The sequence below is a fragment of the Neovison vison genome, chromosome 6, assembly GCF_020171115.1.
Source record: "Neovison vison isolate M4711 chromosome 6, ASM_NN_V1, whole genome shotgun sequence".
Lineage (NCBI taxonomy): Eukaryota > Metazoa > Chordata > Mammalia > Carnivora > Mustelidae > Neogale > Neogale vison.
This window is the reverse complement of record NC_058096.1, coordinates 66,249,102-66,273,357: the sequence shown is the minus strand read 5'-3', so window position 1 is coordinate 66,273,357 and position 24,256 is coordinate 66,249,102. Positions and strand designations below refer to the sequence as shown.

Sequence of the window (24,256 nt, the reverse complement as noted above, 5' to 3'; positions counted from 1 at the left end):
CCTGATGGTTAGTGATGTTGAGCATCTTTTCCTGTGCCTGTAGGCCATCTGTATATCTCCTTTGGAAAAATGTTCAGGTCTTTTACGCATTTTTAATTGGATTATTTGGTTTTTTTGGTGTTACATTGTATGAGTTCTTTATATATTTGGGATATTAACCCCTTCTCAGATCATTTGAAAGTATCTTCTTCCATTCACTGTCTTTTCATTTTATTGATGGTTTTCTAGTCCAGTTGTTTATTTTTGTTATTGTTTCCCTTGCCTGAGGAGATGGATCCAGAAAATTTTTGCTCAGGCTGATGTCCAAGAATGTATTGCCTATGTTTTCTTTTAGGAATTTGGTGGTTTATGTAAGACAGCGGTTTGGTTTCATTCTTTTGCATGTCCAGGTTTCCCAGCACCATTTATTGAAGAGAATTTTTTCCCCATTGTATATTCTTACTTCCTTCATCATAGATTAATTGACCATGTAAGGGTAGGTTTATTTCTGGGCTCCGTTTTTTTAAACCATTGATTTATGTGTTTATTTTTGTATCAGTATCCTACTGTTTTATTATAGCTTTGTAGTACAGTTTGAAAGCTGAGATTCTGATACCTTCAGCTTTGTTCTTCTTTATCAAAATTGCTTTGGCTATTTGGGATATTTTGTGGTTCCATAAAAATGTTAGGATTATTATTTCTTTTAGTTCTGTGAAAAAAATACTGTTGGTGCTTTGATAGGAATTGCAGTGAATCTGTAAATTGCTTTGAGTAGCGTAGACATTTTAACAATATTCATTCTTCCGGTCCCTGAGCATGGTCTGTCTTTCCATTTGTTTGTGTCATCTTTAATTTCTTTTATCAATGTTTTATGTCTTTTACCTCCTTGGTAAAAGGATGTCTTTTACCTCCAGAGTACATGTCTTTTACCTCCTTGGTTAAATTTATTCCTAGGTATCTTACTCTTTTTGATACAAGTATAAATGGGTTTGTTTTCTTAATTTCTCTTTCTGCTACTTCATCATTAATATATAGAAATGCAACATTTCTACATATTAATCTTAAAACCCTGCAAATTTACTGAATTCGTTAATTCTAATACTTTTTGGAAGACAAAAATGCTGTCTTTTAATAATTTGGTTCTGTTTTTTTTGTTATTTTTTCAGAAACTAGTGTAAAAGTTTTACATTTTTGTGTGATCTAACTTGGCATCATTTTCCTTCATAGCTTATAGTAGATATTTTGTCCTCCAGGATTATAAACACATTCATGTTTTCTTGTGGTAGATTTATGGTTTTTTTGGTTGTTGTTTTGTTTTTTAAACTTGATAGTTTGGTGTTAATTTTGTGTTAATGGTGTTAGATGAGGATAAAGCTTACCATAATCTTGTTGTATTCCAAGTGTTTATCCTCCTTTCCCACCCTACTTCTCCTAAGCAAAAGAATATTTCTCTTTCTTTCAACCACACCCACTTTATTGTCAGTGTTATTCCCATCTCTAGCCAACCTGGCACACAACATTGGAGAAAACAGATCCATTTTCAAGTTTTTTTGTTTATTGTTTGTTGGAGTTTTTTGTTAGTCCTAGTTCCCTAACTCAATGCTGTGGAGAATCCTGGGCTATCATGGTACTTGGTTGAATGTCTTATTATTGGGTTCCATTATATGTCACTTCACATCCCATCAAATTTTTGGAATTATAGCATGATTCTACTTAGAACTGCAGCCTCCAGTAATTTTGTTTCCTTGACTTCAAAAATCATCTGAGGATAAGAACATCAGTACTATCTGTTTTCCAAATGTAGAATGGACTTTTCCCAGTTCTTGTTTAGTTGTCATTAGGTGTGATCGAAATTTTGTCATTTAAATTTCTTCCTGAATGAATGACTTTAGAGTGAAGTTCATAGAGGAGTGGTTATGAGCAGTTAGGGAGTAGTTTATTAATAGAAGTGATAACTAGGAATAACTGAACCACTGAGAGAAATACTTCCTAAATTGTATATCATGCAGTTTTTTGGAAATTTCCTCCCCCCCCCAAAGATTTTATTTATTTATTTCAGAGAGAGAGAGCATGAATGGGGGAAAGAAAGAAGTCGAATCCCCGCTGAGGGCAGAGCCCAATGTAGAGCTCAATCTCAGGACCCTGAGATCATGATCTGAGCCTAAGGCAGGCATTTAACTGACTGAGCCACCCAGGTGTCCCCAAAATGATGGCTTTAAAATGCATATGGTCATTTATACTATACCTACAAAATGGACAGACTTCCTCTGTGGTTCTAAAGAAATTGGAAATTTTTGGTGATAAATGGAGTGAATAGACAAAGTATCTAGGGGCGCCTGGGTGGCTCAGTGGGTTAAAGCCTCTGCCTTCAGCTCAGGTCCTGATCCCAGGGTCCTGGGATCAAGCCCTGCATCGGGCTCTCTACTTGGCAGGGAGCCTGTTTCCTCCTCTCTCTTTGCCTGCCTCTCTGCCTACTTGTGATCTCTGTCTGTCAAATAAATAAATAAAATCTTTAAAAAAAACTACAACAAAGTATCTATGAGCAGAGATTTATGTTACTCTGCAAAGTAGTAGTCTACATATAATTTAAGCCCCCATATTTCTCATAGGGTAGTATTTTAGAACATTCAACCTATAGCAGACCTGGTTTCTTTGACCTTCCTCTGATGTATTCTGCTTTGTTAATGTTATGAATAAAATACATTGCCTAAAAATGGGTATCATCAGTACGTCAAATGAAGCCTTAACTGTGCAAAAGAAGAGTAGAATTATCTTTACTGATCTGAACATAGTACTTTATCTGTAACCTAACATTGCATTTTTTCATTAAGCGTGTCTCAATGTTGATTGCCTTTTGAGTTCTCCTCAGTTATACCTCTCATTTATTTTCCAGCTGAGTTACTGTCAAGTCTACCTGTCAGTCTACATAATAAATTGGTACTTTGAATTTAATCACAGGGTTTTGTATTATATTGTAGGTTTAGCTTAGCTTTCCAGACTATTAGAGGTCTTTAAATTCTTATTTGGTCTTCCATTTTAAGCCATTCGTAGATTTGTGTCAATCTTTGGTGGTTATGTGAAAGTCAAAAATTATAAACTGACTGCCAAATTCATCCCCTGGTGTGTTTTATTTGGCTAGCACATTCTGTTAGTATTTCTATGAATTAGGATGCTTCTAGTTATGTTTTATATTGTCTATCTGATTTATCAACCACTACCCCTTACTGCATTACACATTTTGGCTTCACACATTTACATTCTGTTGCTTAGCCATTCATTGAAGGTGTTTGCTTTTGCAACCTCTAATATATTAAATCATTTATGAAAATACTGATTGGGACAAGAAAAGGACAGAGCTTGTAGTCCTACATCTAGAAACCTTCCTTGAATTTGACATTTATGTTTTCATCTTTTTATTCTTCGCTTTTGGTGTCATTGTTTAGCAAATGAATTAAATTATAATACAGTGCTATATATACCCTCAGGTTATTCATAAATATATCATGATTAACTTTGTCAAATGATTTATTAAAATCACGTTTCTTGATTTTCAACATCTGTGTTAATGATATTTCTGAAACCAAGACTCACCATTCCTTCAATTCTCTGTACATATTCTTGTGGTACTAGTTTGGTATTCTATTTATGTATTCCTTTTAGTAGACCTCATCTTCACTTAGAACTTCTTGTCTAAATCTTGATCTCTCAAATGTTCTTCTCTTGATTTTGCTGCCTTTAGTTCTACATAGGACCTTATATCTTATTTTACAAGAAGGAGGGTTATCAGACATACACTTACTTAACTTAGAATTCTTTCTAACCTAATCATTTATTTTAGATATATAGGAAGAAAAATGTGGTATCATGTCCTCCTAAACATGACAATAGTGAACATTTAAATCTTTATATTTGCCGGGTAATGTGCTTAAAGAGCTTTTTGTAGATTATTATAATCTCAAGATAGTCTTAAAGTAGATGCCATTGTTAGTGTGGTTTTATAGGAAACTGAGTCCGAAAGAAGTTAAGTAACTTCCTTGTGGTAACAGAACTTGTGCTATCAGAGTTTGGCCTTCCATGTTTTGTTTGACTGATGCTAACTTTGCCTTTTAATTGCACTGAATGGTACTCTGTGTTCTTGTTTCTCATTTCTCGTGATGTTCTAGAACACTGTTTTATCAGTTATCCCTTTTCTTTCCTTTCTTATCACTTTATTCCATCCTTTTATTCTGTCCTTATCCACTCAGCCTGCAATAAATTTGGGTTATCTTTTAGCCATTTAAAAAATACAAATGAAAAGCACATCAACAATTTCTCTACAGCCTCTCTCTATTTTGCCTCTCCTCAAGTTATCAGCTCCTGGCTTGCTTTTTACTTTCACCACAATGGATTTTGTAAGAACAAACTAAATTAGCTGCATCCTCTTTCTCACCTACCATCTGCTTACTCTTGATCTTAGTATAGGTTGGTTGCTTCTGGCACCATGGTCTGAAACTGCTCTTTCCAGGACCATCACTGAACCATGATACACCAGATATAACAACCTTTCAGTCCTTATCTCTCCTGCTAGTGAAACACCTTGCTGTTCCACATCTCATCATTATTGAAATTTCTTTGCTTTTTAATGCCTCTTAGTTCTGTTTCTTAGTCTTTACAAAGTTGTCCCCTAATGTAATTTCCTTGAGGTTAATGTTTTCTAGGATTACACTCTGAGTCTTTTCTCACTCTCTTACTGTACCCCCACTTCTTAGTTGAGTGAAGCTGTGCTCATAGTTTTAGCTACTGTCTAAATCTCTAGACATACTCCATTCTCTTTTTTTGAGTTTTGACTTGACCTGAATTTCCAGCTATCTGTGGAACATAGCCACCTAAATGTTCTGAAATCCGAGATCCTCCATTAAATAAAAGTTAAAACTTTTCCTTCACACCTTTTTTTCCTCTTTACGCTTTCCTTGTTCCATTACCTGCCTAGTCGCCCAGGTTTAGAGAGTGTTTAATTAATCCCAATTTCTTTGCTTCAGGAGGTTCTCTATTACTCTCATGTTTAGGTAGCCAATATATCTGCCTTTCCTAACCTCCATTTTCTTTCAGTCCTTATTGTCTAAATGCTAGTCTAGGTCTTGGATACCTGTAGGATGTTTCTAGAAGCTCACACTGCTTTCACTCTCAACTTCCCTCTTCCCTCCAACCTCCATACCTGCTTTTCACAGTGCTGTTTGAGTTAAAGCAGATGTGTATGACTGCCATCCTAATTTTTAAATAATATTCATTGCTTTTGTGCTTAGTTCATTCAGCAGATATTTATTGAGTACCAACTATGTGCTAGGCAGTATTCTAGGTGGAGAAGAATGATGAACAAAACGGACAAAAATCTTATCACTCATTGAGCTTAGTCTAGTGGGGGGGGAAGGAGACAATATAAAGTAAACTATGTGGTTAGAAAATGATAAGTATCATGGGGAAAAATAAAGTAGGCAGGGCAGGTAAGAGTATGGGATGGAGAAATTGGTGAAAGCCCAATTAGGGAAAGCTACTCTAAAACAGTAACATTTTAGCAGGATTTAGGGTGGCTCAGTTGGTTAAGCAGCTGCCTTCGGCTCAGGTCATGATCCCAGCGTCCTGGGATCGAGTCCCACATCGGGCTCCTTGCTTGGCGGGGAGCCTGCTTCTCCCTCTGCCTCTGCCTGCCATTCTGTCTGCCTGTGCTCGCTCCCCCCCCCCCTGATAAATAAATAAAAATAAATAAAATCTTTAAAGGAATTGAGACCAGAGCAATGTGTATATCTAAGGGGGAGAACATTCCAGGCTTAAGGGGTGATCAGTATAGAGGCCCTGAATATGAAATCCTGCCAAATGTGTTCAGGAAACAGCAGGAAGTTATTGTCAGTAGAGATGAACAAGCAGCAGGGCAGTGGTAGAGGATGGAAATAAGGAAGTATGTGTGGAGGACCTTGTAGACCACTTTATAAGAATAAATCTTAATGAGGTGTAGTAGAAGAGCTACCATTTAACTTCTGTTTTGTTGAGATTAGACCAAAGGGGAAAGGTGAAAGCAGAAAGACCATTTGGGAGGATACTGCCATAATCCAGATGAGAGGTGATAGTAGTTCAGACTAGGATTATAGCAATGAAGATGATAAGAAATGGTTGGATCATGAATAAATTTTAAAGATAGTACCATTAATACTTTCTTTCGTGTGTGTATCTGTGTAGGAGAAGGAGGAGAGTGGGGGAACTAATGATGATTCTAAGGTTTTTAGCCTTAGCAATGTCAAGTATATTGGAAGTGTAGGAAGTTCTTCATGGGAAGTGTAGGAAGTCCTTCATAGGAAGAACAGAATAGTATCATTTTTTACATGTAGAGGGCTTGCCTTTACAAGGATGTTAGTCACTTTATCACTAGTTAGAGAAGGGAAATAGGAGCATATGGGGTTGGAAACTGTAGGTGGGCACATGTAATGATGCAGGCCAGGTCATCAGCTGAGGGTGAGGATGGGAAGACAGGTATTGGAGGTCAGACTGAAAGAAGAAATCAAGTATTTGGGAAAAGTGAAAGAACTAGGCAAATATGTAATTGCTGGGCCAATTGAATTTCTTGATGATGAATTTACTGTGAAACCAAGCAGCACAGTTTTAGATTTCTTTGTAGCCATGTTCAGCAGTTTGGGTGCAGGCATGGAATGAATGGGTAGCTGGATTTAACCAGGTTTGTGGTTTATCAAACAGGTCTGATGTAAGAAAAGGATATATATTAGAGCAGACTTGGGACACTTTTTCATAGAGGGCCAGATAGTAAATATTTTTGGTTTTGCAGGCTATAGTCTCAGTTATATACTCAGCTCTGCCCCAGAGCAGCTATAGAAAATACTTACATGAATGAACATTGCTATATTCCTATAAAACTTTATTTATAAAAACAGGCAGCAGGCCTTTGCTGTTTGTTTACTGACCGCGTGTTAGAGAATGAGGGTGATAGTAGACCTTGTGATGTAAGCTGGATATGGAGAGAAGAGAGGAGAATGTGGAAGAGTGAGGGATAATGAAAAGGTAGTAGAGTTGATGGCACGTTGTCTCACTAAACTGTTTCCTGAGCTCTGCTGTTTTTCATTGACCCCACATCTTGTTTTTCTATGCTTTCATAGTTTTCTATGCCTTAAACGCTCCTTTCATACTCCATTTAGATGTTGTCTCTTTTATGCCTCCACCTTTACTTTCTCTACAGTGGCTACTGACATGTAGAAAATGCTGACATGTAGTAAATGCTGAAAACTGAAATTCTTTACTTCGTTTTGGTAGGTAACATTGATTTCAGATTGTGAAAATTTGTTTACCTACAGATTTTCCCCTTTAGCAGCCATTTCTAGATTTGAACACAGTGATTCTCAACTTTGTTTTCTGCTTCATTTTACCCATCTGATATTGTTCACATGAACAGAGTAGAGGTAGCACTCTGTTCCTCTTTCCCATTTGGTACTTAGTTGGAATTCCTTTCTTTCTATCTACTGATCTTGGATTGGTGTCTTTAGGCTGATGAGAAAGGATGTTTAAACATAGGACCTGCAATACACTTGTGAGTATGGTAACTTGCTGCCTTATAAATTACTCTTTTTATTTCAGTTACTTGTATAAGACAAGTGATTATTTTACTAATTATAGACTATCAGATAACCATAGAATCTTCTTTGTAGAGGTTGTAGAGAAATTGTGAAGAACATCTAGTCCAATTTTTCATATTTTAGTTGAAGGAACTGAAGCCTAGAGAGATTAAGTGTTGCATTAGTTAGTATACATTAGTTAGTAGCCGAGCAAAAGCTGGAAATCTTTGCTGCTAATTTAGCACTCACTCTACTACCATGACAGCTTCCTGATAGGATAAAAGGGCACTGATTCTCAAACTAGAAAATAGGAAATTTTGTGACAGGTGATATCCTCTAAAATCTTACTACAAAATAATAGTTTAAGTATAATTAAAAATCTTAGCAGTATTGAAATGGCTATTTTTTACCATGAAATAGTTAGTAAAAAGGTACAGTAGACTTGTTTTTACTGTTATGACTATATTCTGAATTACTTTTGTATAATTAGAATTGAATGCATGAATCTTAAAAGTGTGAATAAGTAAAAGTAAAAAAATCTGAGTAAATGTATAGAGATTTTGCTCTGAGTATATAAAATACTAGTTTCTAATTTTGTTTTTTCTGTTTTTAATGAACTCTTTCAGAAAGATGAAGTCTATCTTAATCTGGTGCTGGACTATGTTCCGGAAACAGTATACAGAGTTGCCAGACACTATAGTCGAGCCAAACAGACGCTCCCTGTGATCTATGTCAAGGTATGTAAAAATGGAGCAATTTCCCATTTTAAAAAGTACTTAATATGAGCCAAGGAAAGTGCTGGCTATGTTTTAACTGTATTATTGTATATAATGCCAAGTGGGGGAAGCTGCAAAGTAGGTATTGCTAGATCTTCATTAAATTCTTATATAATTTTAAAGTGTGAAACCTTCACCTTTTAAACTTTGATGACTCTCATATTAAAAATATCTTGTCATATTTCTGACAAGTGAATTTTTTCACAGACATTTGTGGATTTCAATTTTGCTGGCCATAACACCTGTTTATTTAATTTCAGATACCCTTATTATGGCATAGACTGAAAAAGGAGCAGGCATATCATATAAAATTATAAAGTATATATATGATCAGATTAAACATTATATTGTCATTTATAGATTCAGCTTAACTGTAACTAAAGTTTAAATTTCCTGTAATTTTAAATATGTACAGACTCTATGAAGGTGTTACTTAATTTTTAGTACCTAATGTCAGCTTCTGTGAAAGAACCCAAGAGTTGCTAGGAATTTATCCAGCATAATTCTGATTAAAGTTTTGATCGCTGATTAGAAACATTATTGTCATTATTATCGTTATTAGATTGTTCAGATCTTTAAAAAATTTTTATTGAACTATGGTTGACACACAGATTATTATTTTTTAACTATGACATTGTGAAAATTAACTAGGTGTTAAATTTCAAAGTCTAGCTATCTAAATACAATTTTTTGCATTTTATCCTTTAATAGGAGTGACTCTAGAAAATAAAATTGACTCTGAATGTCTTAAGATTGAGTACTGAATTTTGCTTAATAGTTACAATTTTAAACTTTATAGTGATAAAATGGGTACCAAAGCAGGAGTTTGGTAGCTAGATAATTATGACAAGGAGTCAGTATTCCTATTGAATTCAGTGCTAGGAATTTAAAAATCTGCTTCCAGTATAATTTTATTTGGACTTATCAAACTTGGTTGAAGTTGGTGGTTAAGTTGATAATAGGAGGAACTAAAAGACACGGTTTTTGTACTACAAATGTACTTTAGTACTTTATTCTAATTTTAAAATAGTGGGTCCTATTCAAGATAATCTACACACTAGAATACCCCTTTTAAGTCCCTAAATCTAGAATAATCTTTGAACATCTCAGTTTAGAATGTTGATGGATTTATGAAGCAGAAGAAACCCTAGATTTAGTTCCTGAAGACCTAGTTTTGAGACCCAACTTTGCTATTAAGTGCTTTTGGGCAGTTACCGATCTACTCTCTACTTAGCTTCCATGTTGGTAAAATTGTATTCATTTCTTTACTGCTCACAATTAAGCATTGTTGGTCTGTTAAGGTGAACTTAACATATGAGAAAGCACTTTTGGGACTGTAAAATAAAAGTAATAGAAAATCTTAACACCAGATTTAAAAAAACAACATGTGGACATTTAATAAGTTGTACACAGTAGTTAGACGAGTTTTTTATTTCAACTCTAGTTCAGCAAACAAATACTAAATGATTGCAGAACAATGTGAAGCTTAATAAAATATTTTATTCCTCCTCTAATAAGAATAAAAACAATTACACAAATAACTATAAAACAAAAAATACATAGTGTTACTAAAGTAGTTAGATAGGTCATATTCTTTTGAATTGGCAAAATTCCCAAGAGAGGGGTAGTAATACCTCTGTTGAATCTGCTCTTCAAGTTCACTTCCCTCCTAGCATATCTATATTGCTCCATAGCTAAGCCAATACCTGTTTTCTCACCATTTAACATAAAATGTGCCAAGTGATTTTCTTTTCCTATATCTGTCTACAGAAATTTTACTCGTTTCAGGATCTTGTCTTTGGTCACTCTAAATATATGTTTTTATTATTGAAGATTTCAAATAGAAATAAAGGAGAAAATGGAATAATGAACCTCCATGTACCCATTATACTATTTGAACAATGATCAGTTCATGGCCACTCTTGTTTCACCTATACCACTCTCTACTCCCCACTTCCTTTATTTTGAAGCAAGTCACAGATGCTGTTATTTTCATCTGTAACTATTTCAGTATATATGTGTAAATGATAGGGTCTTTCTTTTTAAAAGCTTAGTTACAATATCATTGTCTTTACCTATACAAATAAATAGTTAATCACTAACACCTTTAGATATCTACTATTTTTATTGCCTGTGTGTGTGTGTGTGATTTTAAGTTTCTTAGAATTGGGTGAAGTGCGTGTTTTATAATTGGCTGATATATGTGTCTAATTTTTCTTTTAACTTATAGACCATTCTCTCTTACACTTTGGTATTAAACAAACTGGGTCAGTTGATGTGCAGTTTCATGGTCTGAGTTTTGCTGATTGGGTTACTGTAGTGTTAATATGTTGCTCTGCCTTCTGTATTTCCTGCAAATTGGTGATTAGATGTATTTTTATAAGATTCAAGACTACTGCATGTGTATTATTGAGCGGTTTCCTAAGGAAAAGCACAATATCTTTTTGTGATGCTTATAACCATTGATCATTGCCTAAATCTGTTAATTTATAAAGGATTACAAAATATGCATGTTCTTTTTTTTTTTAATATTTTATTTATTTATTTGAAGAGAGAGATCACAGGTAAGCAGAGAGGCTGGCAGAGAGAGAGAGAGAGAGAGGGAAGCAGGCTCCCTGCTGAGCAGAGAGCCCGATGTGGGACTCGATCCCAGGACCCTGAGATCATGACCTGAGCCGAAGGCAGTGGCTTAACCCACTGAGCCACCCAGGCGCCCCGCATGTTCTTAAGTTATTATTCATTCTTTATTTATAAGCTGGAGGACCCTTGGGTGCCCTGCCTGGTTGAGCATCCAGCTCTTGTTTTCAAGTTCAGGTCATCAGATCCACCCTGCGTTTAGCATGGAGTCCACTTGAGATTTGCTTCCCCTTCCTTTCCCTCCCTCCCCCAGCCACTCACCCTGTCTCTCTCCCTCTCTCTCTCTGAAATAAATAAACAAATAAATAAATGAAATCTTTATCCAAAAAAATTTATAAGCTGAACTAGTTTCCCACGTCAAGTATTTGATTACCTGAGGTACAGTTTATATAATAAATACAGGATATGTATTTGATTATATCCCTTAATTTACAAAAATTTATAATTAGTTGGTTCACAGGTTCCTTCAGAAGTGATCAACAAGGTATTTGTTGTGTAGGTTTGTTTTAAAACTTCTTGCCTGAGTCTCAGTAATCTAATCTTTGATAGCTTCTTCACTTTCTAGCATGGTAGTGTTCTAGGTTCATCTTATACATTTCTTCCCCAGACTTGGAATCAACCTTTTCTTCAAGGAAACCTTATTCTTTAAGTGAGAAATGATATTTAGAGACCACCGTCTCTAATGTTAGGAGTGGTAATTGCTACAGGGTTGGTTATTCTTTCTGGGTTTTTTAGTGCACAGAGTTAGAAAATACTTCAATAAGCTTTTCATATAAAATACATCTTTTTTTTATCTCAAAGGTTAATATAGATTGACATTGCTCATTAAATATTGAGGAGGGTTAACAATCTTCCATCTATATTTTCTTTCTCTTACACTAAAAATTCCATTTTTCAATGATAGTATAATTACTTGTTCTGTCCTACACTCTACATATAATAGTCTTAGAATAATAATAGTGACACTACCACGACCAAGTGAAAGTAATTTAAGATCACTTTGCATTTCTTTTTATTTCTATGGTATATTTTATTAGGTATGAACAGTAAAATTTTTCTCTTAAATTGAGTATTTCCTCTCTGTGCAAGTATGTATCATTAAGCTTTGTTCATTTCCTTTTTTTTTTTTTTAATATTTATTTGAGGGAGAAAGAGAGAGTGCATGTACAGGAGAACGCAGGTGGTGGAGAGGGAGACGTAGGCTGCCCATCAAGCAGGACTCTATCCCTGGGCTCTAGGATCATGACCTGAGCTGAAGGCAGCCGCTTAACCAACTGAGCCACCCAGGCACTCCAAGCTTTGTTTATTTCATTTTACTTTTATTGGAGATTGCATTTAAAATTCTTTTATTCATGTGGTGCCTGGGTGGCTCAGTCAGTTAAGGCCTGTCTCTTATTTTTGGCTCAGGTCATGATCTCAGGATTGTGAGACAGAGCCCCACATCAGGTTCCCTGCTGGACATGGAGTGTGCTCAAGATTCTCTTTCTTCTCCTTCTGACCCCACCCCTCCCTAAAAATATTTTTTAAAATTAATTTTGCTTTAAATTTTATGTCAACATTAATATAAAATATTATGTAGTTCCAAAGTAAAATCTACAAAACAAGGATTATCATCAAATAAGTTTAACTTTTATACCTGTTTCTTCTCTATTTCCTCTCTCCCCCAGTTAAATATTTAAATTTTTTATAGTCCTCCCATTTTAAAATAAGCAGATGTATATAATTATTTTTCCACCTCCTTTTTATGTAAATAGTTACATAATATGTACATTTTTCCTCCATGATACTTTTTAAGTTAAAAATACATTCTGGAGATCACTCTTTATTAACATAGAGAGACATAGCTATTTCACCTTCCTTTTATAGCTCCACATTAGTGTATTATATGACTATATCCTAATTTATTCAGCTGCTTACCTACTATTGGTCTGTTGTTTTCCCTTCAGGTGTTTGTTTTTCTTTTTGTTATTACAAATAATGTAGTAAAGAGCCTTGTATTTTCTGTGGTTTGTTTTGTTTTAAAGATTATGTATATTTTTAGAGAAATAGAGGGCATGAGCAGAGAGGGAAGGGGCAGAGAATCTCAAGCAGACTCTGAGCTGAGCAGGAAGCCCAACACGGGGTTCAATCTCAGGATTCTGAGATCATGACCTGAGCTGAAACCGAGTCAGATGCTTAACCGACTAAACCACCCAGGCACACAATGTTTTCAGTGGTTTTGACAGCATATATTTGGATGAGATCTCTGGCATCCTATATTGTAAAAAAGAAAATAAGGTATATGCATATTGAAGTCGGCATACAAGGAAAGATCTAACACTCTTTTCACCCCCTTGTGGAAAAAAGGATGCTTCTTTTATATAACTTTAGCCCTTCCAGAGTCCGAGCTGTTGGCCTGTTTTTTTTAGGACTCAAATCTATTCTTATTTTTAAGAGTTTAAAAAAGATAAAAACATTGTCTGAAATTGATAATTTGATCTCATTCACTTATTCATTTTACCTGGTTTTATAAAACTATGTTTTGTGAAAAATATTGGATTGGGAGGTGAAGTAAAAATAATAAACACATATACTCTTGCCTTCATGGACCTGATCATCCAATAAGTACTTGTTTAGCATACATGTCACCAGAATGGCAGCTGCAGTCCTTTGTAATTGTTTGACATCCATTTTTTTCATTTTTTCTGGAGAAGTATACTATACTATATTATATTATATTATATTATATTATATTATTGCTTCAAACGTTTCTTCAGTTTTTATAGTATGGGTCACTTTGTAGTTGATGGTGGTTAATATACAAGTTAAAACGTTTTTGAGCACCTTTGCCTTTTGATGAGCATCTTCTATAACTAAGTAGGTTTTAAAATTCAAGTCTGAAACCAGGAAAATCATCATTGTGAATTTTAATTTTTTTTTTTTAATTGAAAAGACAGGTTAAAGAACTTGGTCTGAAGACACAAGAAAGTTGGCTGCATTTTTGTGAATCATAAACAAAATAGTTATGTATTGTTTGTTTTAAACAGATTTAGTAGCAAAGAGGAAAGAACAGTGGACTTGAGTTAGATTTGATAAGTTTGTAACTGATCAGACTGTTCATTTGGCCTTCAGTTACCACACCTATGAAAATGAGGATAAATATGCATCCCGCAGAGTGCTTGCAAGAATGAACTAAACAAAAGGGTAAAACAGGCTTGGTTTGACAGTACGTATTAAATAAATCTTGAGGGGTGCCTGGGTGGCTCAGTTGTTATGCGTCTGCCTTCAGCTCAGGTCATGATCCCAGGGTCCTGGGATCAAGCCCCACATGGGGCTGCTTGCTCAGCAGGAAGCCTGCTTCTCCCTCTCTCACTCCCCCTGCTTGTGTTCCCTCTCTCGCTGTCTCTCTCTCTGACAAATAAATAAATAACATCTTTTAAAAAATCTGTCAGTCAATCTTGAATTTCAAAATGTGCTAAATATCTCCTGAGTTTCTAAGAGTTTATCATTCTTGTATTTACTTGGTGATCAAGCTATTTAATGGTTACATTTTTACACTTTCATTTAATAGAATAAAAATATGATAAAACACAGAAATCATTATTAAAGAGGTATACTTTCTCAAGCCACTATGGAGTATTTAGTATCTGATTTGGATAAATTGCTTATCTTCTGTGCCTCAGGCACTTTATATGGAAAATAAAAATAATAATGCCTATTATTATATAAAGATTAAATGAAAATGCATGCAAAGCACTTAGAATAGTACCTTTTCCTTGTTACTGTTACTGCTGTCTTGATAGTAGAGAAGGCCTCTCCATTTTCCTGTAAATACACTTTTACAGAATCTAAAACAAAATAGATATGAAATTGTACATTTCTTCTTTATCTTTTCAAAAGATAAAGTGAGGAGAATGGATACAGATTAGATCTTTTAGATGAATGAATGTAGTTAAAAAAAAAAAAGACTCAGTCTCATTTAAGGTCTTAAGCATTTTTGACAAAACATTTTTTTCACACTGGTGATTGCTGACCGAGACATTAGCGCCCTGATAGTGAAATCTCTCCTTTAATAAATTAATACCTGTGAACTTAATTTCTTATTGGAGCTTATTTTCTTAGTAGTAGTAAATTTAACTTTTAGAACTCTGAGAGTAAGCTTTAGGACTTGGAGATATGATGATATCTTGAACAATAATAATAATATGATAGAATTAGGAAGCTTTTTAAATTATATGGAATACCGACATCCTTTAATTCTTTTTTTTTAAAAGATTTTATTTATTTGATAGAGATTACAAGTAGTCAGAGAGGCAAGCAGGGGGAGAGGAGGAAGCAGGCTCCCTGCTGAGCAGACAGCCCAATGCAGGGCTTGATCCCAGGACCCTGAGACAATGACCTGAGCCGAAGGCAGAGGCTTTAACCCATGAGCCACCCAGGCACCCCTACATCCCTTAATTAACTTTGGGGACAAAATGCTGACCTTATTGAAGATTTCTTTCATACATTTTACATTATGCTTCATTTTTAAAAAGGCTTAAACTCATCTAGCTTTAGTTCAGTATAACATTAAGAATGTACTGAAATTGAGTTGTCTGTAGTTTTCATCAGGGCCTATCTGAAGAAAAGTAGGCCTCATGTTAACTTCCAGAAACTAGTAAGCCTTGGGGCACCTGGGTGGCCCAGTGGGTTAAAGCCTCTGCCTTCTGCTCAGGTCATGATCCTAGGGTCCTGGGAAGGAGCCAGGCATCAGGTTCTCTGCTCAGTGAGAAGCCTGCTTCCAACTCTCTCTGCCTGCCTCTCTGTCTACTTGTGATCTCTGTCTGTCAAATAAATAAATATAACCTTAAAAAAAAAAAACCTAGTAAGTCTTAACAGTAGCCTCTGAAGGTAGTGCCTTCTATCAGTACTTTCCTGACCTTTGACTTTGTCGTTTTAACCAAGATACTGATATACTTGAGTTGAACTCATTTCAAAAATTCTTTCCATGATATATAACTTTGAGGTAGGGGTCAGAAGGTAAGTAGTCAGAAAAATTTAAACACCAACCTTGGGATAAACAGATTTAAGATATATTCACTTTCTTGATAGAGTCCCTGTCTTCCTCAGCTAGCTTCCCTACAGAGTCAGTTTCTCAGTGTATTTTTTTAATAATAGAATTGAAATAAATATCCCTTCAATTTGATGTCAATAATCAGCAAGGATGCATTTTTTAAAAAATATTATATTTATTTATTTGACACAGAGAGAGAGATCACAAGTAGGCAGAGAGGCAGGCAGAGAGAGGGGGAAGCAGGCTCCCCGCCGAGCAGAGAGCCCAACTCGGGGCTCGATCCCAGGACCCTGAGACCACAACCCAAGCCGGAGGCAGAGGCTGTAACCCACTGAGCCACCCAGGTGTCCCAAGGATGCATTTTTTAATAGCATTTTAAAATCTACTTATTTCTGAAAGATAACATAGGAAGACTGGTGTAGCTACTGATGTCTTGATAGATCATTGGTTATAGATTTTTCTCAGTCACATGTGAGTTTTCCTGGTCCCCTCTGTCAGTAAGCTCTAGGGCTGACATCTCAGGAAAATATTATTCTAAAGATGAAAACTTAATAAGAATAGTGAACTTAGAAAAAAACAGAATACTTGGCTTCTGGTCTAAACAGTGTTACTTGCTAGCTACATGATCTGGAATACCTTTCTGGGTATTCCACCTGTATTTTTTTTAATAGCCCATTTTAGGAGGCTTTCGGTAAGATGTCAGTAAAATAAAAATTTATAAATCACATTGTGACATTTCCTTTTTTTTATTGAGGGGGATGGTGCAAATATAACATGGTTAATGCAACTTTAATTAGCTAATTAATATATAAATGACATGAAACTCTTAAAAGGGAGATTGAGTGCTGCTCTTTTCTGAAAATCCGTTACTTTATTTATTGCTTAAAAGATTCTGATTTGTTTGGGACAAAGTCTTCATTAATTTTTACTATATTTTCCAGTTGTATATGTATCAGCTGTTCCGAAGTTTAGCCTATATCCATTCCTTTGGAATATGCCATCGGGATATTAAACCACAGAACCTCTTGTTGGATCCTGATACAGCTGTCTTAAAACTCTGTGACTTTGGAAGGTAAGTTTTTTCTTTTCTTCTCCCTTCTTTCACTCCTCCCCAATCCCACCCTCCTACCCTGTATGCTCTTTTAAAATTATATGCCTTTGGGTGCACCTGCGTGGCTCAGTGGGTAAGCATCTGTCTTTGGCTTGGGTCATGATCTCAGCACCCTGGGGTTGAGTCTTGCATCAGGCTCCCTGCAGGGATCCTGCTTCTCACTCTCCCAAGCCCTCTGCCTGTGTTCCCTCTCTCGCTGTCTCTCTCTCTCTCTCTCTGTCAGATAAATAAATTAATTAACTTAAAAAAAAAAGAACAAAAAAAAAACTATATGCCTTTTACAGTATCACTCCAAAAATACCATAGTCCTTATTCAAGGAGTATGCACTATTTACAGATTCTTATAAGAGTAGTTTAATAAATTCTGTTAGAATTATAAATATGTATAGTCTTTTTTCCAGCATTTTAATTTGTAGGAATTAGTCCCTTAGAAATACTTTAAAATAGTGTATATACAGGGATTTTTATCATAAGATTGTTTATAAATATTAGTAGGAAAGTGACCAGATAAATTATAGTATATACACATTTAATGTAATACATGCAACTGTAAAAAGGAATAATGTCTTAGAAAAATTAAAGAACAAGATCAGGACTATATAAAGCTTTTTCATTTTTATGTTTTAAAAACATGGTATAGTCACATGTATATAGGTATATGATTATTTCTGGAATGATAGGTAATAAACCCATAATATTGATTGCCCCTAGGAAGGGAAACAGGGAGTATAGTGTGGTTGAGAAACTTGCTTTTTCATTGATGGTACCTTGTATTATTTGAATTTTTTTTTTTTTTAAGATTTTATTTATTTATTTATTTGACAGAGAGAGAGATCACAAGCAGGCAGAGAGGCAGGCAGAGAGAGAGAGAGGAGGAAGCAGGCTCCCTGCTGAGCAGAGAGGCCGATGCGGGACTCGATCCCAGGACCCTAAGATCATGACCTGAGCCGAAGGCAGCGGCTTAACCCACTGAGCCACCCAGGCGCCCCTATTATTTGAATGTTTTATTATGTGTTTATATTCCTTTCTTAATAAGAACTAATTTTTTTGAAGGTTTTATTTATATATTAGAAAGTGGGGGAGGGCACCTGGGTGGCTCAGTGGGTTAAGCCGCTGCCTTCGGCTCAGGTCATGATCTTAGGGTCCTGAGATCGAGTCCCGCATCGGGCTCTCTGCTCAGCAGGGAGCCTGCTTCTCTCTCTCTCTCTCTCTCTGCCTGCCTCTCCATCTACTTGTGATTTCTCTCTGTCAAATAAATAAATAAAATCTTTAAAAAAAAAAAAAAGGTGGGGGAGAGACAAGCTGGGGGTTAAGAAGGGAAGGACAGAAGGCGAGACCCTCAAGCAGACTCTGCCCCGAGCAGGGAGCCTAACACAGGACTTGATCTCATGACCCAGAGATTATGACCTAAGCCAAAACCAAGAGTTTGCTGCTGAGCAGTTGTGTTTTTGTTTTTAAAGTACTAGTATTCATTGCTGCATTCTTTCTCATTTCAGTGTTAACCTTAGTAGCAGTGTTTTCTTCCTTTTCCTCTATATTGAGTCTCTTGTTCTTTTCTGCAAATTCCAGTGCACTTTGTTTTCTTAAACTGATTCCTTGGTAATATTATATTGTGTCATAAGACATCATCCTTTTAATCTTCATAGTATTCAGCAACTTGTGCTTCTTGTAATCTATCCTTTCAACATGAAACCAAGCCTATATCCTTGTGTAACTCACTCAGTTAACCTTCTTCCACCTAGATTAGTTTTTCTCAGTCCCTAGTAGATCGCCACATAACTTGGATTCTCTCCATTTTTTTTCATCCTCACAAATTCTTTTCAGTTCAGCTCTTTATAAATATTGATCCACATCTCCTAATATCTCTATTTCCACCTCTTTGTAATACTTTCATGTCAGCCCACAGTTTAAATTTTAGGTTTAATATAAGATATATTCTTCATAGGCTGTCTCTTGAGTGTGTCAGTAAAACAAGCACATCTGCTCCTTCGGAGTCAATTCTTAGTCTCACAGCAGTGTGCTCCTTCAGACCATCCCCCTTTTATAGTTAACTGATCTCAGATACCTGTTTAGGATTCAGCTCATTTTGCAGGCTATAACTCTTCCTTCAACTATAAGAAAAGCTGAAGGCTATTCAATCAAAACTCTTACCTGATGCTTGAAACAAAGTGCACGTAACTGCTGAAATCAGATGAGTTTTACTGTTACGGGGTATCTTCCCCACGGAGAGTGACTGACCAGTATGAACTGTAAAAAGACTGAGACATCAAGTTTAGTAGTTTCTGTTCTCAACCATAGTGAAAACACTGCTACTATGGACCATTTTATTGGGACATAGGAATTGCTTTGTTCTGATATATTTAGAACAGGGATCTCACCTCTGTGGTAATAGGTCATTTTTAATAGCTCCAATAAATAACAAAGCTGCTCTTTTTTGTTTGTTTTTTAACAGTTGGTTTCGGCAAGTAGAATTTTAGGTACACTTTAGGTTCTTAGTGCCAGGTTGGTGGTAGTGACTTGAATAAAACAGTAGTACTCTCTTGTAGTGATTTTTTTTTTTTTTTAAACTAGATGAAATAAGGCCTAGAAGTAGCTGAAGATCTAGTTGGGCTTTCTCAAAACTAAGTGTGGTCGTTATATTAGTTGCTCTCATCCTTCAAAGGATGGGAAGGAACTTCAAGCCTCATCTGAAGAGAATGAAGGTAGCTTCATCAAGTATCCAGGAAATCTATAGGATGCAGAGTTTCCAATATTACCTTTTTTGTCTTATAGTGAATTTTCTGACAATATAATTGGAATCTCTCTTACTAATATAAAAAACCATTTATAGGGCGCCTGGGTGGCTCAGTGGGTTAAGCCGCTGCCTTCGGCTCAGGTCATGATCCCAGGGTCCTTGCTGAGCTGTTTGCTCAGCAAGGAGCCTGCTTCCCTCTCTCTCTCTCTCTGCCTGCCTCTCTGCCTATTTGTGATCTCTGTCAAACAAATAAATAAATAAAATCTTTAAAAAAAAAAAAATCCTTTTGTAAAGTAGAAAGTTTTTATCAGCTAAGCTGAAAAGGTATTTTAATTTTCATGCAGCCAAAAAGCAAGGATTGATATTTGTTAATTTATGAAATTAGTGCTGTGTGTCAATACTTGGGGAGAATGTTAAAAAAATAAACTGTCTCCCTCTTCAAAACTTGTAATGAGGGGAGAACAAGTTAACGTAAGGATTATCATTGACCAGAAAGAAAAGAAAGAAAAGAAAGTCCAAACTTCGAAACCTTTGTGAATACTTTTATTTGTCTCTACTCTGATTTCCTATACCTTTACCTCAAATTTTTCCCTTTCCCTGTTACTTACGTTCTTTCTGTTTTGATTTTGTTATTTGTGTTTATTGCCTGTATTTATCTTTGTTGTCCTTCTTTGCTAAAGTAGTTAACTTCTACAGGAGTTTATTTCAGTGTATCTCTAATTTATCTTGAGAGACAGCTCCAAAGAAACTAATTAATGTTTAAATACATGTCACAAAGTATTTTGAATAAAAGTTGGATTAGAGAACATGTAACTAAATTTACAATAGCGGAGTTAGAATTCAGAGGCTGTGAATCATCTCTGACCTACAGGGGAGGACCTGTCTTATTTATTGAGTAATGAATATTTAGACAATTAATAAATTGACCAACACAGTGGAAAAAGAGAGTAGATTGGGTAAGCCTTGGGATATTTACTCTGATGCTGAAGTCAAATTATGAGAGTGATCAATTTCTGTTTAAAAAACACTCATGTAAGAAGTATCCATTCTTGTATTATAATCCATTACTGTGTTTTTTGGTGGGTGGAGGTACTTCTTACTTTTCCTGCCCTCCTTTATATTTTAGAAGTAGTATTCAAGGAACAGACGATAACAAGAAATTCAGCATTTGTTCTTTTATGACTTTCTATTTCTTTTCCTTAGGTGACAGTTGACAAAGGCATTCTTTAAAAGCTACTTTTTAAAAAAATTACTGTTATGTTTAAATTATAAGTTTCTTTTGTTAGGTAGTTATGGTTCTTATTTTTCTTTTTTTTGCTTGTTGTATGATTTAATGGTGTGAATCTTAGATAAATGTTCAGGGTTGTAAATGAAAGTTTAGGTTCTTTTAAGGTTTACACTGAGTTTAAAGAATTTATGCTTTTTTTTTTTTTTTTTGATTAGTGCAAAGCAGCTGGTCCGAGGAGAACCCAATGTTTCCTATATCTGTTCTCGGTACTATAGGGCACCAGAGTTGATCTTTGGAGCCACTGATTATACCTCTAGTATAGGTAAGTACTGAATATGAATATAATGGCTTGTAATTATTAATTATATCTTGTTTTTAGTAATTTAGTATTACTAATCTATACTTTCACTTAAATATAAAAATAGGGATGACCTAAAATCTGTTTCTTCTTAAAGACTGATAGGCAAAAATGTGTAGAGTATTTAAAATGTCAACTCTCAAAATTTAAGGTATATTTATTATTTTTTATTAAGGTTTCTGGGATTTTTTGATTATGGTTATGATTATGACTATGTTTGTTTTTTTAACTTTTAAAATTTCAAATAAATCCTAAGTGTATCTTTTCTTTCTTAACATTTTAATTCTCCTGAAATACTAACTTCTGAGCTTGATCACTATTTGGAGAAGTTGCATCCATAACATTGATGATGAAAATGATAGGATGGCCATATTGTTGTCATTCCTACTATGCTATCCCAGTTGCTTATTTGCTGTTGAGTCAAGTCACAAAAAAACAATTCTTTTTCATTTGTTTGGCTAAACCCATTGATTCTGTGAAGTCTTCACAAAAGATCTTTAGTGATTAGAACAAATTGAATAGGGATAATTTGCTTCAGTCTTCAATAACTTCCTCTTCTACTCCATTTTAGGATACTAATAAAAGTGAACATAGTACTGTCAGGTGCACATGAATGGTAAAGCTAAGAGAGGATGAGCAGCCTTAGGCTAGGTGTACACGTAACTGTCAGAATTATTTTATTGTAGCATTCTGTTTCTGAAGAGAATTCCTTAGTCCAAAAACAAACCAAAAGCATGCAAATACCAAACCAGCCAACCAAAAAGAACCCATAGTTACAGAACTCTAAGAAAAACCAGAATGTGGACAGTTTTTGTCTTTTAATACAAGTGGAAATTTTCCGATATGAACACAGGCCTCTATACAGAAACACATTACCATTTTTATTTTGCCTAAAGGACAAAAATGCCAAAGAGCAATTTGATTTGTGCCAAGGGACCCAGAGTTTTACTTATCATTTCTTTTGCACCATTAGTGCAAATGTCAACACAGTGAAAAAGGTAGATAATATCTTGATATTCTTATGAAAATAGTTCTACCCGTTAGGACCTCTTTAAAGGTCCAGGAGGCCCACAGCTCTTCAGACCATACTTTGACACCTGCTACACTGGAAGATGTGTGTGTGAGTCCCTGTGTGTGTATGTAATGCTGTCAGTTTCATCATTGCTGTTATATGACCTATGCTAAGGGACAAATGAGAAAGAGCAAAAAGAGTATTTTGGTTGGAGTAGAACTAGATTTGAGTTCTAGGTCTGTTACTACTTAACTAAGCTATGACGTGGAAGTTGCTAACAGTTCTACCTACCTTTCTGAGTTGCTGTGAAGATTAAATAAAATATTAGTGAAAGTACTGAAGAAATGGAAGAAGGTATTTGTTTCATGCTATTTGTTAACTTGACTCTCTGCAAGAGCAAATTTCAGATCTTTATCTTTGGAAATATCCTTGGACGTTACAGCTGCTCTATATTTTATTCACATATATGATACTGATCATTCACATACCAGATATTGGAATGAGTTGTGGTCACCTATTTAGGGTCACCCAAAATAAATGCAGTTTGCCTCTTTTAAAAAAGTCATGACCACATCATGTGACACATTAATAAGGCATGTATTAAAAAAAACTCACTACCCGCTTAAGAGTGCATTACTTCTATAAATGTCCGTGTGCCTTAGCGGTTCTGTGGAATCATTTTGCAAAAGAAGAGCATTTTAGTCCATTTTCTCTATTAGGAATCACTTCTCTGGATGTTATGAGTGCCTCCTTTCCAATAGCCTCCTTTGTATGGCTAATACCAGAATCTGACTTTCTAGGCTTAGGACTCAACTATACGCCACTGATTGAACTTTGGTCTTTTGAACCCTAATAAGCCTGGGTTTGACCTCCCTTTTTAGACTTGGATATTTCCTCTCATGACTCTGGTGATTTGAAGACAGAAACAAAAGTATTAAGTGTGCTAATGCAGATACATTTTAGAAATATTTTTAACAATTGTTTGAAATGAGAGAGTAGCTGGTTCTGAGTAGATTATTGTCCTATTTTTATATAACCAAAGCTCAGACTGATGGCTCTGATTATATTATCTTACTGAGAAAGGGCAGAGAACAAATGGTTCTTCAGGATGAAGATTTGAGTTTATAGACACTCGAAGAAGAAGTTAGTTATTCTCTGACAGTGGTGTCTTGACTGGGAATTGAAATTGGGTTCCAGGGGTAGCTCTGCTATTCAGTAGCTTTACCTTGGACAAGTCCCTGATCTTTATTGTGCCTCAGTTTTCTTATCTGTGAATTAACTATGTTAAACTAAATGATCTTGAAAGATTACTTTTACCAGGAATGAGCGTTAAATATGAAGCAGAACACTATTTTGGTTGAAATCCCCAAATAACCAGATAAGTCAGTGGGCCAGAGTGCTTATTTTATTATACCTCCTGTTTTATTCTGTTTGGAGAATATTACTCATTTGTCCCATTTAGTATGAACAGAAGAGATTTTGGTTTCTCCCAGAAAGTGAATGGTAAATACCTTGGTTTTGGTAGTTTGCATGAGTTAACATTGAGGACCATTGGTATAGTTGCCACCTGAATTTTAGGATTATTAGTCTGTGGCAACCACTAAGCAATAGTGTTCTTTAATGGTTTATTCCTTGTCTCCCATATTTGTACCTAAATCCAGTGTAAGAAAGTATTTCCCATGGTTTTTTAATAAATATTTAATTATTTCCCTGTACTTTTTCCAGCCTTGTCTTCTGAGATGAATTATTTTCTGTTGTAAAGAAATGAGTGCGTATTACCTTCCATCTAATTGGCTA

At 35.3% G+C, this 24,256-nt stretch overlaps 1 protein-coding gene across 2 annotated transcripts in view; it reads left to right on the top strand.

Moving 5' to 3' along the window:
- Window positions 1–24,256, top strand: part of GSK3B (glycogen synthase kinase 3 beta) — a 221,283-nt gene that overhangs the window by 122,539 nt on the left and 74,488 nt on the right. For both annotated transcript variants that reach the window (XM_044251458.1, XM_044251459.1), the window contains exons 4-6: window positions 8,198–8,308; window positions 16,958–17,088; window positions 21,305–21,411. In XM_044251458.1, the coding sequence (XP_044107393.1) occupies window positions 8,198–8,308; window positions 16,958–17,088; window positions 21,305–21,411 (349 nt within the window). The remainder of the gene's footprint in view (window positions 1–8,197; window positions 8,309–16,957; window positions 17,089–21,304; window positions 21,412–24,256) is intronic.